Source organism: Haemorhous mexicanus, chromosome 3 (assembly GCF_027477595.1).
Source record: "Haemorhous mexicanus isolate bHaeMex1 chromosome 3, bHaeMex1.pri, whole genome shotgun sequence".
In the NCBI taxonomy this organism is placed as follows: Eukaryota; Metazoa; Chordata; class Aves; order Passeriformes; family Fringillidae; genus Haemorhous; species Haemorhous mexicanus.
Window position 1 is genome coordinate 9,283,800 of NC_082343.1, and position 15,509 is coordinate 9,299,308.

General features: G+C 53.0%; 1 protein-coding gene across 1 annotated transcript in view; it reads right to left on the reverse strand.

Moving 5' to 3' along the window:
* Nucleotides 1-78: 78 nt before the first annotated feature.
* The window catches only part of LOC132324544 (phosphofurin acidic cluster sorting protein 1-like), a 54,883-nt gene continuing 39,452 nt past the window's right edge, over nucleotides 79-15,509 (reverse strand). The window contains exons 3-24 of the mRNA XM_059840754.1: nucleotides 15,027-15,116; nucleotides 14,580-14,705; nucleotides 14,223-14,385; nucleotides 13,987-14,078; nucleotides 11,983-12,063; nucleotides 11,147-11,206; nucleotides 10,362-10,513; nucleotides 6,291-6,384; nucleotides 5,910-5,981; nucleotides 5,475-5,605; nucleotides 5,222-5,354; nucleotides 5,011-5,115; nucleotides 3,642-3,748; nucleotides 3,187-3,341; nucleotides 2,984-3,094; nucleotides 2,794-2,896; nucleotides 1,996-2,038; nucleotides 1,862-1,904; nucleotides 1,636-1,777; nucleotides 1,320-1,543; nucleotides 1,012-1,125; nucleotides 79-911 (exon numbers count right to left, since the gene is read on the reverse strand). Of these exons, the coding sequence (XP_059696737.1) occupies nucleotides 796-911; nucleotides 1,012-1,125; nucleotides 1,320-1,543; nucleotides 1,636-1,777; nucleotides 1,862-1,904; nucleotides 1,996-2,038; nucleotides 2,794-2,896; nucleotides 2,984-3,094; nucleotides 3,187-3,341; nucleotides 3,642-3,748; nucleotides 5,011-5,115; nucleotides 5,222-5,354; nucleotides 5,475-5,605; nucleotides 5,910-5,981; nucleotides 6,291-6,384; nucleotides 10,362-10,513; nucleotides 11,147-11,206; nucleotides 11,983-12,063; nucleotides 13,987-14,078; nucleotides 14,223-14,385; nucleotides 14,580-14,705; nucleotides 15,027-15,116 (2,457 nt within the window). The 3' untranslated portion in view covers nucleotides 79-795. The remainder of the gene's footprint in view (nucleotides 912-1,011; nucleotides 1,126-1,319; nucleotides 1,544-1,635; nucleotides 1,778-1,861; nucleotides 1,905-1,995; nucleotides 2,039-2,793; nucleotides 2,897-2,983; nucleotides 3,095-3,186; nucleotides 3,342-3,641; nucleotides 3,749-5,010; nucleotides 5,116-5,221; nucleotides 5,355-5,474; nucleotides 5,606-5,909; nucleotides 5,982-6,290; nucleotides 6,385-10,361; nucleotides 10,514-11,146; nucleotides 11,207-11,982; nucleotides 12,064-13,986; nucleotides 14,079-14,222; nucleotides 14,386-14,579; nucleotides 14,706-15,026; nucleotides 15,117-15,509) is intronic.

A 15,509-nucleotide genomic window follows, 5' to 3' on the forward strand; every position in this document is an offset into this window, starting at 1 on the left:
CCTGCCTGAATTTGTTCTCTCCCAGCTGTGCTGAGTCATGCCCTCAGACATGAGGGTGCACACACACACCCCCTGCCATAATGGTAACAGCATTAATTTATTAAAATTAATCCCGAAAAGTAACCATACAATAAATTTAAAAAAAATAGAATCTTGTAAAAAAAAAACTCAGGTGCCCTCACCCCACACCTCCAGCTGGCAGCACCCTGGGGTAGGGCTGTTTGGGAAGGGATGGGGAGATGAAGAGGACAGCCTCAGCAGCAGGGCTGCAGGGGGACTGGAAAAGCTGCTGAGGCTGTGCTGCAGAGGGCAGGGCCAGCACAACAGTGCAAGGCTGGCAGTGGGGCTGGCAAGGGTGGTACAGGGGTGGTGGGCCCTGCTCAGCACCTGCCCCTGCACAGAGCAGTCTGGCTGGCTGCAGCACTGGGGAACCTGCCGGGGTCCAGCCCAGCTGGGACCCTGGCTGGCTACAGGGCTGGCCTGGCAGGTGCATCTGTGGAGAGTGGGGCCCAGAGCCCATCCTGGGGCCCTGCTGGCTGCTGCCAACCCCTGTCCCAGGCTGCTGTTGGGGGACATGGGAGGCAGATGGCATGGTGTCCTGGCTGGTGTTGGAGGGTGCATGGACCCGGTCTCACTGGCCTCACCTTCACGGGTCTTGGCCCACAGGGTGCACGTTTAATATCCCCTCCCACTGAGCAGGCAGGGACTGGTCTGCAGAAGATGGGGACAAGAGCATGTCCATCTCCCTGTCTCCTGCAACCCACTGCAGCTCCATTCCAGGGATGCTCCAATGTCTCACACACTCTTCGAGTAGCCGAAGATGCCCACAGGGAGGTACTTGACGTGTGTTGGCCACTGTGCTGCCAGCTGGAAAAACTTCACATCGTTCCACTCCACCCCATCTATGGAGACTGAGAGGAGAGGGTGCAGTGAGGCACAGCCCTACCACAGCCAGCCTGTGCTGCCTGGTCTGTCCCACTACAGCCCCAAGGGGCTGGCACCTGCCCTCACCTCGCAACATGGTGTTCTGGTGCTTGGCTGTGCAGATGAGGCGTGTGATCCCTTCAATGACTTGGCTTTTGGGTTCCAAGTCTTTTTCTTTTGGTTTCTTGCTCAGGAACATCACTGAGGACCAAGGCCAGACAGGATCAATGTTAGGATGTCCCCACCTGGCCCTAAGTGGGAGCCCCTGCCCCAGTGCATTGACTGACCCCTGCTGGGCCACATCTCAGCCCTGCCCTCCTGCAGACTCCCCCACCCTTCTCCACAGAGGACTGTGGCCCCACAGGCAAAGAGCACCCCAGAGTGGTCTTGGTTACCTTTCTTGTTTTTCTCCTTGGTGACCACGGTCATGGCCATGGTGCTGGGGGACACCAGCTCTCCTGTGCTGGGGATGCGGCTGACCTGGAGCGAGCGGAAGTTGCTCTTGAGGGTGTTCTTGATACCCGTCTCCCGCTTGTCACCCTCCTTCTTCCTGTCCAGCCCTTGTGTTGTCCAGTAGTCCACCTGCAGGCCCATCACCTCCACACCAGGGCTCGGAGACCTGGGCAACAGGGGCAGCACATGCAGCACACAGGTGGTGCCCCTGCTCCTCTCCCCCCACTGCCTCAGGCTGAGGAGGCCTCGTTTCCTTACCCAGCACCTGAGAGGCTGCTGCAGACGGACGGAGAGGGTGGCGGGGTGCAGATGGTCTCCTTGCCGTAGGGAACAGCTATACTGGCAGCTGGTGCTGAGCCCAGCAGAGAGGGGGTGCAGACTGTGGCATCATCCGAATCCACTGGAGAGGAAAAGTGTGGGTTTGAGACACTAACAAGAGCCTCCTGCCTGTGGAAAAGAGAGCTGGGCATTCCCAGGGACTCACCGGAGGCACTGAAAGACTGCTCCACCAGGCCCACCTTCACCACCTGCAAGGAGAAACCAGAGGATACCCAGCATCAGCAGGACTGTGCACTGCACCTCTCCCCTCAGCCCCTGCTGGCCCCTCAACTCACTCACCCCCACAAAGGGGACAAACTTCTGGCAGGAGTCCTCGTCGGGGCTGCAGAAGGAAGAGAGTCTGGTCAGGGTCCAGGTGTGCTGAGCACCAATTGCTATGTGACTACTGACCTTGTGCCCAGGCAGCCCTGCACTCGCAGGGATCAGTGCTGGCTCACACCCACTAGGACCATCTCCTCTGCCCTCCCTCCCATGAGACCCCCTGTCCCCAACATGGCAGCACAGGGCACATTACACAAGGAGGCGAGGAGTTGTCCCCTCCAGTGCTGGGAAGGGGCTTGCATGCGGGAGGGCAGCCCTGCCCCTCTGTGGGGTCACGGCTCCTCTGCACAGCAAGAGGGATGGATGGACGCACATGGGGAAAGGCAGGGAGGGGCCAGGCAGCGGCACAGCAAGCACAAGCCAATACCTGATATAAAAATCAAAATAGAGACTTCTCTTCCTTGGGTGCCAGAAACCAAGAGAAGGGAGAGGTGAGAGTGCAGCTGGAACACGAGCATCAACCCCCGGACAGCACAGTACCAGCTTGCAGCCCCACCCAGCCCATCCCAGCCCTGGCAGCTGGTCCCACCATTGGGGCTGTCACAGTCACAGCTACTGGAGGGGCCAAGCACACTGGGAGGTGGCAGGGAATGGTGCTGCGGGCCTCTCACTGTGGGAGCCCAGCTCCCCTCAGCACCATGCTGCTTGTCACTGGAACGCAGGGCCTCACTCGTCCCGTGTCCCTCATTCCTGTCCTGGGCACATCCCAGACCCGGGCCGCATGAGGGAGGACAGGCACCTTAGGGCCACGCTCACCTCTTCTGCTTGTAGGTCAGCATGGCCTCGGAGATGGGCAGCTGGTGAGAGAGGCTGGCTCCAGCGATGAACTGGGCAACACGGCCTGCTATGTCCACAGTGTCTGCGGGCACAAAGAGCCATGAGGACCTCGATGGCAGCTGGGCTCTCCCTCAGAGCACTGCTGATGCCAGCCTGCCCCACTCCTCACCTGCGGTGGGAGGCTCAGCCCTGCTGAACAGCTCCCGCCATGCTGTGTCCAGGAAGAGAGTGCTGTATTTGTTATCCACCGAGGCCAGGTACTTGGCCAGAGGGTGAGAGCCTGCAGGGGAGAAGGCAGTGTTGGCTTCAGGCAGCAGAGTCCGGGGAGGTGGGAGAGGACAGCCCTGGGGCTGGGCTCCTCGTGGCTCTCACCCAGTGGTACGAGCAGGAAGCGAAGGTAGTTGAGCCAGTCGGGCGTCTTGCTGGCCAGTTGCTCCACAAAGAAACGGAGGACAACACTCAGGTAGCTCTGGTCCCCTGCCACCACCACCTTCACCGGGGGAGGCATATGGGAGTTACAGTTACAGCTGCCAAAGAGAGAGGAAAAGGAGACCCTGAAGGATGTGCAGTGGCTCAGCAGGTGGGCCAAGGGACATATCTGCCAGGCCACTGACAAAAACCCACTGCTGGAAATATCCAGCTTGCTGTGCACTGACATGGGCAAAAGCAGTACTGGGAGCCCCCCGCTCTCCCCAGGGTGTACATCTGTTTCTGTAGTAGTGCCCAAAACCCCAAAGGGTCCTAACAAGCCCTGGGGAGCCAGGGCCGTACCCAGACCTTCTCCGAACCCATCCAGCGCCACCAGGCTGAGCCCAAGCTGTACTCACTATCGCTGGATGCGGGAGACAGTGGTGTTGAAGGCTGCCTGGATGTCTGCCACGGAGCAGGTGGATACAACCAACTGCTTGTGCGCCTGGAGCTGCTCACTCACGTACTGCCAATGCAGAGAGCTCAGGTTAAGGCACCCTGGAAGCATGGCTATGCTGGCCAGCACCAGCCTATGCCTACCCTGAGCCCCGTGCCCTCCGGGTTACAGCTGGGACACCTGTCCCCACCTCTGCCATTCAGGGAGGCTGAAACCACCAGGTGACTCACAGCTGCATCCAGAGCATCCCTGCTCCTCCCAGCTGTGCTCTAGGGACCAGCCAGCCCCTTGCCCTAACCTTTGAGCACAGCAGTCACCACCCTTGCCATGGCAAGGGCAAAACTGTCCCAAGAACCAGGCTGTGTTCCTTGAAATAAGCAGTTTGGTCCAGGGATTCTTGATTTAAGTTCTGCCATCCCATAGCAGGGCCCTGCTCTAGGCTCACTCTGCCTCTGCTCATTCCCTCTTCTTGCTCTCTCCCACTGTGGCACTCCAAAATCCTTCAGTCTCTTCAGGTGTCTGCATGCAGTTCAACAGCAGTAAAATAAGCAGTCAAGATGGACAAGGGTGCTGGTTTTGTAGTGGGCACTGACCCTTTTTTCCCCATCCAGGACAAGTGGAACAAGCCACGAATGCATGGCCTGAGTCAAGACTTCACCACCTTTCACTAAGCCTCTTCTTCTGTCTCAAAATTTTCCAGCACCATTTCTGGATGCCAGATGTAGCTGCAGGATCCTGAAGGGGTCTCACAGGTGTTTTATCTAACTGCATGTTTGCACACATGTGCATTTCCTTGCTCATCTTTGGCTTTAGAGCTCCAGGTATGGGGGAGGCAAGTGTTTGTCAGGGACTGGGCCTGTCCTCACACCCCACCCTGCTCTGATGATGGAGTTAATGCTCCCTGGGAGTGGCAGGTGACACTCTTCCATCTCTCAGTGGGAAATACCTCTGCTGCTTCCCAGGGCCTCAAGCCCGCAGAAGAAAGGAGCTCTTTGCCAGGGAATCCAACAAAGCTCTGACTCATGGGGTTCCTGGGAGCCAGGACCAAACAGTGAGAGCCTAAGGCACAGTCTGTTAGCCAGCCTTTCTGGGACTGATCAGGACATCACGTTTTGAGGATCCAGTGATGCTGTGTGATGGAGAAGACACACCTGACTCTTGTGTATGACTCAGCACCCTGTAAATGCATTGTCGCCCTGAAGGGAGTGCCACACTGGGGGAGAGAAGGGCACAGCTTGTGCCAGTTTCCCTAGGATGCCCTGCTATGACTGGGAGAATCCACCCTCCTTACAGCTGCCTGCATGCATCCAGCTCCCACCACACCTACTCACCTGCCCCTGCCACTCAGCGACATTCACCAGTACGATGCTCTCGGGGAGCTGCTCGTCTGAGACCAGGATCTGGTTCAGCTGATCGTAAACAGACTTTCGAGGCACCTGGGACACCATCACCACAAAGGTTAGCCCCAGTCAGCCTCCGTGGACACCACCAATGGCTGAAGGCCTGGCAGCTCTTGGATGAGAAACCTCCAAGTGGGCTCACCTGGGTGTTATGCCATGAGTCTGGAGAGCTCTCACTGTCCAGGCTGCTGGCACGGCCACCTTGTACCTTTGAGCTCTGGCGGTCCTTCACGGAGGTGCTGCGGGGACGCCACAGCTGCTTGCTCTCTGCCTTGCTGTGAAGGAGAAGCAGGAGAGGCAAAACTGTTGAGGAAATCTCATCTCCAACACCTACTCAGCTCAGGGAGCCAGGGTGAGCTCGCTCAGCCCTGGGAGGGGGCACACAGCTGCCTTACCTGGGGGACACAGCACTGGGGAGCTCGGCTTTGCTCCCAGAGCCCAGCTGGGCCAGTCTGTCCATGCTGCCCTCCCTCATGGCAACCTCTGTGGGGGTCAGCCGGGATGATGACTCCTCTGATGTCAGCTCCTGAGGGCCACACAGAGTCACTTCACACACACTGCTCTCCAAGCTCCAACAAGGAGCAACCCTGCACCCATGGGTGCCCATCATCAAGAGAGGCCTGGTGGCCCTCCTGGAGAGCCAAGGCTGCAGGGTCTTGGGAGGGCTGGGCTGCTTGTCCTGCAGACCCTTACACTCCTTCAACTCTTCCTGCTCTCCAGCACAATCTACTTGTCTTCCTAGCCCTGCTCCCAGCCTGTTGGGCATCCCTGGTACTCCAGAAAGCAAGCTGGGGTTTGAAAGAGCTCCACATCCCACAGCCTGGACTCACCACTGCAGGGACCTCCGTTCCTTGCTCTTCCTGCGATCGCTGTGCTCCTGGCTTCCGCTTGTCTGCCTCGCCCTGGGGGACATGGAGTGGGGTCAGAGCAGGGTGGAGCACTCTGTGCAGGGCAGCTGCCAGTGACCCATGTCTGGCCTCACAAAACACAAGCTCCCACAGGGGAGTCGGGCATCTCTGGGACCGGCCCCAGAGGATGTCCCCCATCGCTACCTGCCTGCCTGTGCTGGGAAAAAGAGGAGGAAAGAAGGAAAGGAGCAGCCCCAGGCAGGTGCTGCCAGGAGCTGTGGTCTCAGAGCGTGGGCGCTGTGGGGGTGCTGGGCTAGCTGGGGAGGGAAAGGGGCAGGAGGTGGTGGTGGAGGTGTAACTCACAGGGCTGCCCGACTCTTGATCCTGCCCTTTCTGGCTGTGCAGACTGCCGATCTCAGTCTGGGAACCAGAATGAGAGACTCCCTCAAAGAAACGCCTGCAGAGAAACAGACAGACGAACGGACGGACAGACAGACAGACGGGAGAGAAAAAGGCAGGAATAAGAGAGGAACAAAGTCACCATGATCCCAGCACACCCCCACCAGCCTGTCCCAAGCACTGAGCTCTGTGGAGAGGTCCTCAGTGGGACATGGGGCCTGACAGCCAAGTGTCTGGGTGATGCCCAGCTGAGGAGCAGACCTGTCAGCAGTGCCCCCTGTGACCTCAGGGAGCTGGAGGTAGGGGCTCCTGGTGCCTTCTGCCTCAGGTGATCCCCTATCCCTGAAGTGCAGGTGAGGAGCTGCCACTCTGCCCCATCTCACAGGTATACAGTCTCTGTCAACACCACAATTTTAGTGTGCCACTAAGTCTCTCTGCTTCCTCTGCACCATCATAGCTTCCACAGGCTTCTGCTGCCTTCCCTTCTGCTTCCCTTTTTCTAGGGATTGCTCCTTGCCTCTGCCTGCTGCTGCACACTTCCAACTGCAGCATTCTCCTTCTCTTTTTGCCTTCCCCTTTCCCAAATCTCTGAAGATCTCAGAACCTGAGGTATGGTAGCACAGTACTTAAATTTGCTAAGTTTTCGGTCTCTGAGCTGACGTTTTGTAGGGTTGCACAGTGCAGCTCCTAGTCCTGTTTTCAAGTCACCATAGTTCACACAGGAACTCTCCTAAGGAAGCCAGGACAGTCTCTGCCACTACAGTGCGAGCTTCCACCTTTGCTTACCCTTTTTCCACACATTTTTTCTTTGCCAAGGACCCCTTTCACAGCCTGTGGGCTGATCAAAGACCACTCTTTAGGAAACAAGTGGAGTCTATCACTGGGATTTCACTTGCCAGTTTTCCCAGGACCTTTACAGCAACCAGAATCCACCTGCAATGTGTGACTTTGCTGCAGGAGACCAGAGCTAGACTTCCTCTAAGCTTTGGGTATGTGCTCATTAACTCCCAGGAAATGTTTCTCCTGATGTGCCTAGTGTGCAGATAGGGCCATGAGGTTGCAGCTTTACAGGGATGGCCACTGAGACATAAGATATAGAGAAGTTCTTCTGTTAGTACTCTATCCTTGCATTGTTTTCTACTTTTCTCATCAGGATTTACGTGCAGTTTCCTGCAGGATATCTCCTCTGAACATCCTGCCTGCTCCTTTTATTTTCCTTCTAGCATGCTTCCTCATTTGTATACAGCACACTGTACTGCCAGGCACAACAGTGTGTGTCAGGTTTTAGTGCTCCTGAAAGGACATTCCACCTCTGTAAATAAATTATGGCTCCTGCACAGAGCAGCTCTTCAGCAGCAGTGTTTACACACTGGTTGGGAAAAGCCAAGGCTTGATTTTCCCCTCAGTGGCTCTGTGACCAGTTGCTTCAGGTTTAGAGTCACAATAGTGCCCTGGTGGGACATTTTCTCCAGGCCACACACTGGTATAAATTACACCTCCTTTTACCAACATATTTCCTCTCTCTCTTCCTCTCCATTGTCTGCTACAAAATCGCAGGCATTGTCACCACTCTGTACAGTCATTACTCTACACTTGCCTTTTCCAGCCTGAAATTCAACCCATACAGACTACATTAGTAACTTAAGAGTCAGACCATAAAAACATGCAGGTTTTCCAAGATCATTCCTCAATCAGCATCTCTTCCATGCTCCTCTATATTGTCCCAAGTAATCCCACCAGAATGTGACATACCCTTCATGCCACTGGCATCACAAAGAGGGATCTTCATTCCCTCCTTCTTCTGAGACACTGGATGTGTCTGGATTATATTATACGTCCTCTGGCTTTCAACACTCCATTTAAATCAGGCTGTCTCCCCCTTCCCCACGAAAGCTGCGTTTGTTTGTGCCCTCTCTCACTTGCAATTCAGAAGCTTTCATCCCTCAAGGACATCACATTAAGCACAGAGCCCTTCTGCAACTTCCTGTTCTGCAATTTAAAGGCTCTCCTCCTACAGGCGTCACTGAGGCCATGTCTCAGCACACTGAGATTTAGGTGAAGCCCAGTCCTTCTGCACAGCCTCCTCCTGCTCTAAATTAATTTAGCCCCCCTTGTCCCATCCATTTTCCCAGTCACCTATAGAGATATTTGCTCATTCACCTTTGACCTTCAACCAACAGGTCTGACTTGAGGTCCTGCCTAACAGCCTCAGTTCCAGCTCCAGTTTTGCCCCAGTGCAGGAGCAAACTGATGCTGTGTGACCCCTGGCTGACCAAAAGGATCAGCTCTCAGCACCACTGGCCCAACCCAGGGCACCAGCCACTTCCCACTGTTGAGGACTGCACACCATTAGTGCCCTTGCTTCACACAGATGTTTACAGTGTCTAGCAAGGCTGTCTATGACAAGAAATCCAACGTGAACATCACATCAAATGTACAGGCTGGTCTGTAATTTACCCCCTGAGAAGGCTACATAGCTTTTGGGAATCATGAAGTCTACATGAAACAGCTTGGCAGGCAGTTTCCACATCTCCTTAGAAAAAAATAAAGTCCCAGAACTTTGTGAAGTATTCCCCTGTGAATTCAAGGGATCCACATTCAGCACTGCCAGAAACTGAGGCACCAGAGACCAAACCAAGCCAGGGACACTTTCTGAACAGGATGAAGAACAGCTCAAGAGCCCAATAGCTTGTCCTTCCAGGAATACCACCAAACACTCCAGGAAGACTGTAATAGGGGACACCATCACAAACCAGCACTCACTCTGGAATGCTGTTCCAGTGATCAGATGTTTGCAAGTAGGCACTTGCAGAACCAGAGTGGAAGTCTGTCTTTACATTTAAACATTCTCAATAGACTTTTCGTACAGTTTCACAGAGTCTATATACATAAACCACTTCCTGATCACAGAAAGACCTTCCTTTTTCTCCCACAACAACTTTGTCTCCTTTGATGAGAGACCATGTGTTTGAAACTCCTTTTGGAGTCCAAGCAGATCACTTAAGCAGCTTGCCCATGTGCCTGCTGTCTCCTTCACAACAACTTGTGGATTTGTGGAAAACACGACTTCTGTCATGTTCCTGTTTTTTCCCAAGTGGCCTATGGGTTCCAGAATCCAGATTTAATTTCAGTTTGCCTGTGGCAAACCATGCCTGCTACTCCTGCTAAGTACCTTCAGTGGGGATACCAACCAAAATTATTTTTCAATCTATTTATATTTTCTATATATGTGTGTGTATTTTTTTTTTCTCACATGGCAGGGGGGTTGGCACTAGATGATCTTTCAGGTCCTTTCTAACCCAGGCCATTCTATGATCCTATATTCTATATATAAAACCATAGAAACAACAATGCCAAGTAAGCTTGGCTTGACTACAAGAAACCCAGTGCACTATGATGCAGTCAAGTAGAAAGACAATAAAAGACAACTTTTTCACAAAAAGACAGCACAAAAGCACAAGAGCCATGAGCAGAGAGGCCAGGTGAGCACAGATCACATGGGAGCAAAGCCTGGTTTCCCTGCACAATCCACTGGAGACCCCTGTGCTAAGTCAGCAGTTCTTGGCAGAGCAAGTACCCAATGCCTGAGGAATGGGGTGAGGAGCAGTACTGCTGGTTGCCAGTCACATCTCCACACAGGGTGGGAACACAGCATGCACATCTCACAAGGACTGGTCCAAGCAGTCACAAAGGGCTCAAAAGACAGGCATGCTTCACTGTGGAGAGCCCAGAGAACACCAGGATTGTTGGCAGAAAGATATGAGAGCTGGGAGCAGCTGGGGCTTAGATCAAACAGGGCTCTACCAGCAGATCAGTGTCAGATGCTGGGCTGGCAGAAAAATGAGACTAAATGTGAAGGAAGTCAGATTAAATGGGCAGTTTTAAATGAGGAGCCAGAGGTGCCAATAGCAGATGGCAATGGGAGTGGAGACAAGACAATGCCTGCATTAGCCCAAGCTACAGAAAGGTGTTGGAAACCATTTCTCCAGGTCCCATAGGCTGTGCTTTTGGCCAGGGACTCCCTGCAACCCTTACCTCAGGGTGGGCTTGGGTGTGCTGTGCACACTCTCATTGTCCTCCATCTCTGGGCCACTGTCACTGTTGTTGCACTCTTCCAGGCTGTCATAGAGCAAGCCCAGGTCTTCTTCCACCTCCTGGGTCTGGTCTACAGGGTCAGAGTCCAGGACCTGTGGGATCAAGCCCAGAGAGCAGTGAAGAAACATGGAGTTCCCTGCATCCCACAACAGGCATGTACAAGCTGCCTGTCAGTCATGAGGCACACACCATGGAACTGATCCTTCATCAGGGATGCAAATCTGGGCTGTGGAAGAATCCAGTGACACTGTCATTGGGCCAAAGGAGGGTGCCATGAGCATGACATCCAAAGGAGTCTCAGACACCCATCACACTTACTGGCAGTTAGGACACCTAGGAGGACCTTCACTGGCTGTGCTACACACTTAGCCTGGGCTGTCAGTCAAGAGAAGCCACCCACAGGCTGATGTTAGCCTGCAGTCAGTCTAATTGGACAGGACTGCCCCTGCAATGCCAGCTCCTGGTGCAGAGTCAGCACTCTTTTCCCTGGGCATCTGTCCCCAAAAGGAAGGTGCTTTTTGATTTGAGCACAAGGCCCAGAGCTGCTTCCTTGAGGCAGAAGGCTTTGGAAAAAGCCATGTCCTAGTCTCTGCCATGTCTCACACCACATTTGGCACATCCCTGAGCTCATGAGCCTTGTGCTCCTAGTGAGTGGGAACCTGCACTCTGACATCTACACATCTGCAGGAGACATTGCCAGATGGGGCAGCTTTCCTGTTTCTTACCTCTTCTGTCACTCTGAACCTCCTTAGCAAAGCCACAAATTTCTGCTTGAAGTTTGGTTGCTAAAACAAAAGAAAGGAAGAAAAAAAGATCAGCAAAACTATCAAACCACATTCCAAGCCAACACACAGGCCATGGTTATTCTCTCGAATATGCTGTCCAGAGGTCCAAGGTCAGCTATGATTGCTCTCTCTCTTTAAATTGGTTGTAGGACTTGGACTACCTCTGTACTTCACAAGAAGCCACAGTCTGGGCATGAGGGAGGATGCAAGGACTCATACTTTCTCTGCTACAGGCTGAATTAGCACTTCATTTAAATCCTGCTTCTCCCCAGACCACCTGGTTGAACAATACTGCCTTCAAGCAAGTAGAAAAGATGGGGAACAAACTCAGGAAGAAGATGGCCAGGGATCTGCAGGGCTGAAGTCAACAGGGATGAGAAGTTTGGAGAGCAAGGGTCTGGCAGAGCAGCTCCTCCCTTCTGCACACATGCAGAGGAGCTGCTAATAGTTCAGCTTTCCTGGTGCCTACCCTCCCCTTCCTCAAGAAAGGAAAGAGACCATGTGACAGCAGCAAGCCAAAACTCTGTTGCACACAGATCACCACTGATACAAAGCCAGGCTGAACACAGAACAGACCATGAACTGGGATACAGCTCTGAGCAACAAGCTAGCCCATTAATGGCAAGAGTTTTGCTCCTTCTCAGAGCCAAGGGCTCTCTCCTCTGCTCTGCACCAGTGCCAGCATCTCCCCTTCCCAACACCCCTCACTGCCTTCAGAGAGGGGAGAAAGTGAATCCCTTCCATCCCTTTGATCATGTTGTAAATGCTGATGTTACTCTGCTGATTGACGTGGTTCGGCTCATTTTCCTCCTGGCCTTCTTGGTTTTCCTCAAGTCATCCTCTTCATCAAACAGATCCTGCAGGCAAAAAGTCACAGTATGTTAGAACAACTATGTTCACGGAGCAGCACCTCCTAAAATTTTCCTGACCCACATTTGCCCTCCATTTTGAAAAGTTTTGTTCCACTCTGCTCCCAAAATCTTATCTTTTTCTGCTACCTCTCTCTAGGAGCTCCTTCTGTCTCCTTAGCACTGTTCCCCCTCAGACCTTCTTGTATCAGCAAGATAAGACACAGCCTCCTCAGGACCCATGTGCTGTTCTCCTGCTCTCCCCTCTCCAGAGTTAGCTCAGAGAGCACAAGAATCACAAAGAAACATTTTTTCCAGAGATTAGCCTTAACAATATGCACAATTCCCAGGGACATGGGCCCCTGTTGTATTAACCCAGCATGATGGGACAGGTAACCTGGAGGACCCTTGTGAGAGACTGAAATGATAATGGCTAATGACTTGAACAAATGGCCATTTGCAAAAGCAGCAGGTCTGCTTTGCTGAGGCCCAGCAAACAGAAGGGGAGGAGAAGGAAGAGAATTTCTGGATGTGTGGTGGAGAAGCCTCTGATCTGCATAAGAACAGCCTAGGTCCAGAGGGGAGAGTACCCATCACCAGAGATTGACCTTGACAAACCAACTTCAGTTTAGCAACAAGCTGGGTTTTGAGCCAGATAAAGGAAGAGGCCACAAGAAGCAGATCCTGCTGGATGGGATAATGCTTTTCATCAGACCAACATCCTCCCTTACACAACTGGTTCAGGTGTAAAACTTCCTCCCCCATCTCCCCCTCCCTTAGGCCTGAAGGTATTCATCCCTTCTGATGGGGCGTAACTAGCTCAACTACACTGAAATGAGAGTGAGCTCTCACGTCTTAGAAGGTGCCAAACTATCAAAGACCACCCCCCCACTCCAAGCACCCCCAGACTCATTCCTGAGGCCTTTCACCTGAGGATTGCACTTAATCCACAGTGTTACATTAGACAGTGTAAAAGTCCCCACTCCAGTGGAGGTACCTGAGCATTCCCACCTAAACCTGAATATGCATATTAAACACTGAACTCTCTGTTCCAGGCTTCCCCCATCAGGACTATGTCCATCACTTCAACCAAGCAATAATCAAATTTGAATCCACAGCTTATGATGTCTTTTCTCTCCGCTATCTACTCTTACTGTTTCTTTACCTCTCTTTCTTTTTCTATTTTCTGAAGTGGTATCTTTATACTTCTATACTGTTGTATTACTGTGGGTAAATAATAACCAAAATGGCCAGACAGGTCCTTTCCACTCCAACGAAGTTGTTCTGAAATAAACCTGCCATACAGATATATATTTATAAACACTGGTCACCCAGTGTTGCTTCACTCTAATCTGCCCCAATAACCTCAGCTACCCTCAGACCACAACAACCCTGAACAGGGGTTTGTCCCTGTGCTTTATCAGCACACTACCACAAGGCTTTCCAGGGCCTTGACTACAGGCACCATGACAAGAGCACAGCAAACAGCAGTGACACATCTCATCACAGGGCTGGGATGGCTCTGCCACCTCTGACCATTTTCAGAACTACTTCTTCCTAAAATCCCTGTTCTGTCTCAGACAGTGAGGAGTCTCTGACCTGTTATCACAGGGAGAAGGGAGAAAATCATGGTGCAAGACGGAGAGGGCTCAGCAAGATGGAGAGGTTTTCTGCTGCAAACCAGACAGCTCCAGAGACAGACAGATGAGATTTATGGCTCTCCAAAGTCCCTTGCCTCACAATGGACTTGACAACAGCCCACCGCTGTCAAAGTTCCTTTTGCTGTGAGGTATTACAGCTCTCAGCCCTCTGAAACAATGCCAAATGTTTACAAGGGGATGAGAGGGCTCAGGGTGATCAAGAACCTCAATGCCTGACTCTTGCCCCAGAAACAGGACCAGGACATAAGGCATCTTGCCAGGCGTCCCTTACCTGACCCTGCACAGCATCATCACTGGCTTCCTGCTCTGAGGAGAAGCTGTCATCCTCTTCTTCAGAGTAGTTATCAATGTCTGGGGAGCGATCTGAAAGCAGACAGTGCAAATGCCCCAGCTAAGCATGATGCCTGTCATGGCTCCAGTGAAAAGACTGGCATTGCTGGCAGTGCTGAGGACACACTGCTACCCATGTCCCAAATGTCTGCCTGCAGGTCTGAGCACTAAACACACCTGAAGCTTTGATTTTAGGACCTGAGGGGACGTTCCCATCCTCATGGTCAATGGGCTGACTGGACAGAGAGTAGATGCTGATTTCAGCCACTCGAATGTTCACATCCTTCATGTTGCTGTGGAGGCCCAGGAGTTGCCCACCATCTGTCGGGTGCTGCATGACCTAGACAGACAGACAGACAAGCTCCCTGACAGGGTGACACAATGGCAGCTGGCAGCCCATCCTCTCTATATTATAGCCAGCCAACAAGCCAGAACACTCACAGCAATGAGACCCTGCCTGCCAGCCCAGTTCCCAGCCCAGTGCTGGCACAGGAAGGCCGTGTGAGACTCCCCTCTGCTCCCAGCACACTGTACCTCAGCCATGTTAATGATTCCCACTGCCAGGGTCTTGTAGCCCAGGATGGTGCGGTTCTTGTATCTCTTCCTCCGCTGCAGCATGATCTGTAGCTTGTTGCCATCTCTCTTGAGGAAGTGTGGGTACTGGGCAAGGGAAGCACACAGAAGATGGCAGCATGAGGGCAAGGCTCAGCACGACACACAGGTAGAAAACTCTTCTTCGATGCTGATGTACAGCAGGATCAGACCTGCTGAGTTTTGAGGTGCCCTTCAAAGGCCACCTGCACCTATCCATCATCCTCCAAACCCCAATGCCCAGCAAAACAATCCCTGGAGCAATAGAGCAGCTGGCCAACCACAGTAGGCTCCTCCACAGAGGCTGTGCCTTTCACACTTAGCCCTAAGGTTGTGCTTGCTGAAAAATGCCAGGTAAGGGAGCCCAGGGGATCAGGTAACACCAGGTACCTGCAGTGAGAAGGTCAGCTCCAGCTCAGTCTCCATCAGGCCCCCAGGTGGGAGGATGTATTCATTTGACCTCAGGACTCGCTTTGAACCCTATAACGAGATTGACAGACACACACACTGAGCTCGACCATAGACTCCACTGCATTACACACACAAGACAATGGTGATCACAGTCCACAAGGAAAGAGAGAATGCCTGAACTCTGTTCTGTTCCACCCTACAGAGCCACCTTTTACATGCCCATCAACACCTTGCAAAAGCCTGCAGTATCCCCTGAGCTGCCAGAGGCCCCTTCTCCTTGCCCACCTGCCAGGGAGCACCTGCTCTTCACAAGCCTGCTCTGCTTAATCTGGCTCTCTGCACCTGGAGTGCCACTCCCATGCTGTGGAGGGACACTCCTGGAGCCAGAGGGAGCCAGGCAGGGCAAAGGAAAGGGTTCCAACACACTGCCTGGCCAGAAAAGTGTATCCCCCAAGCATACAC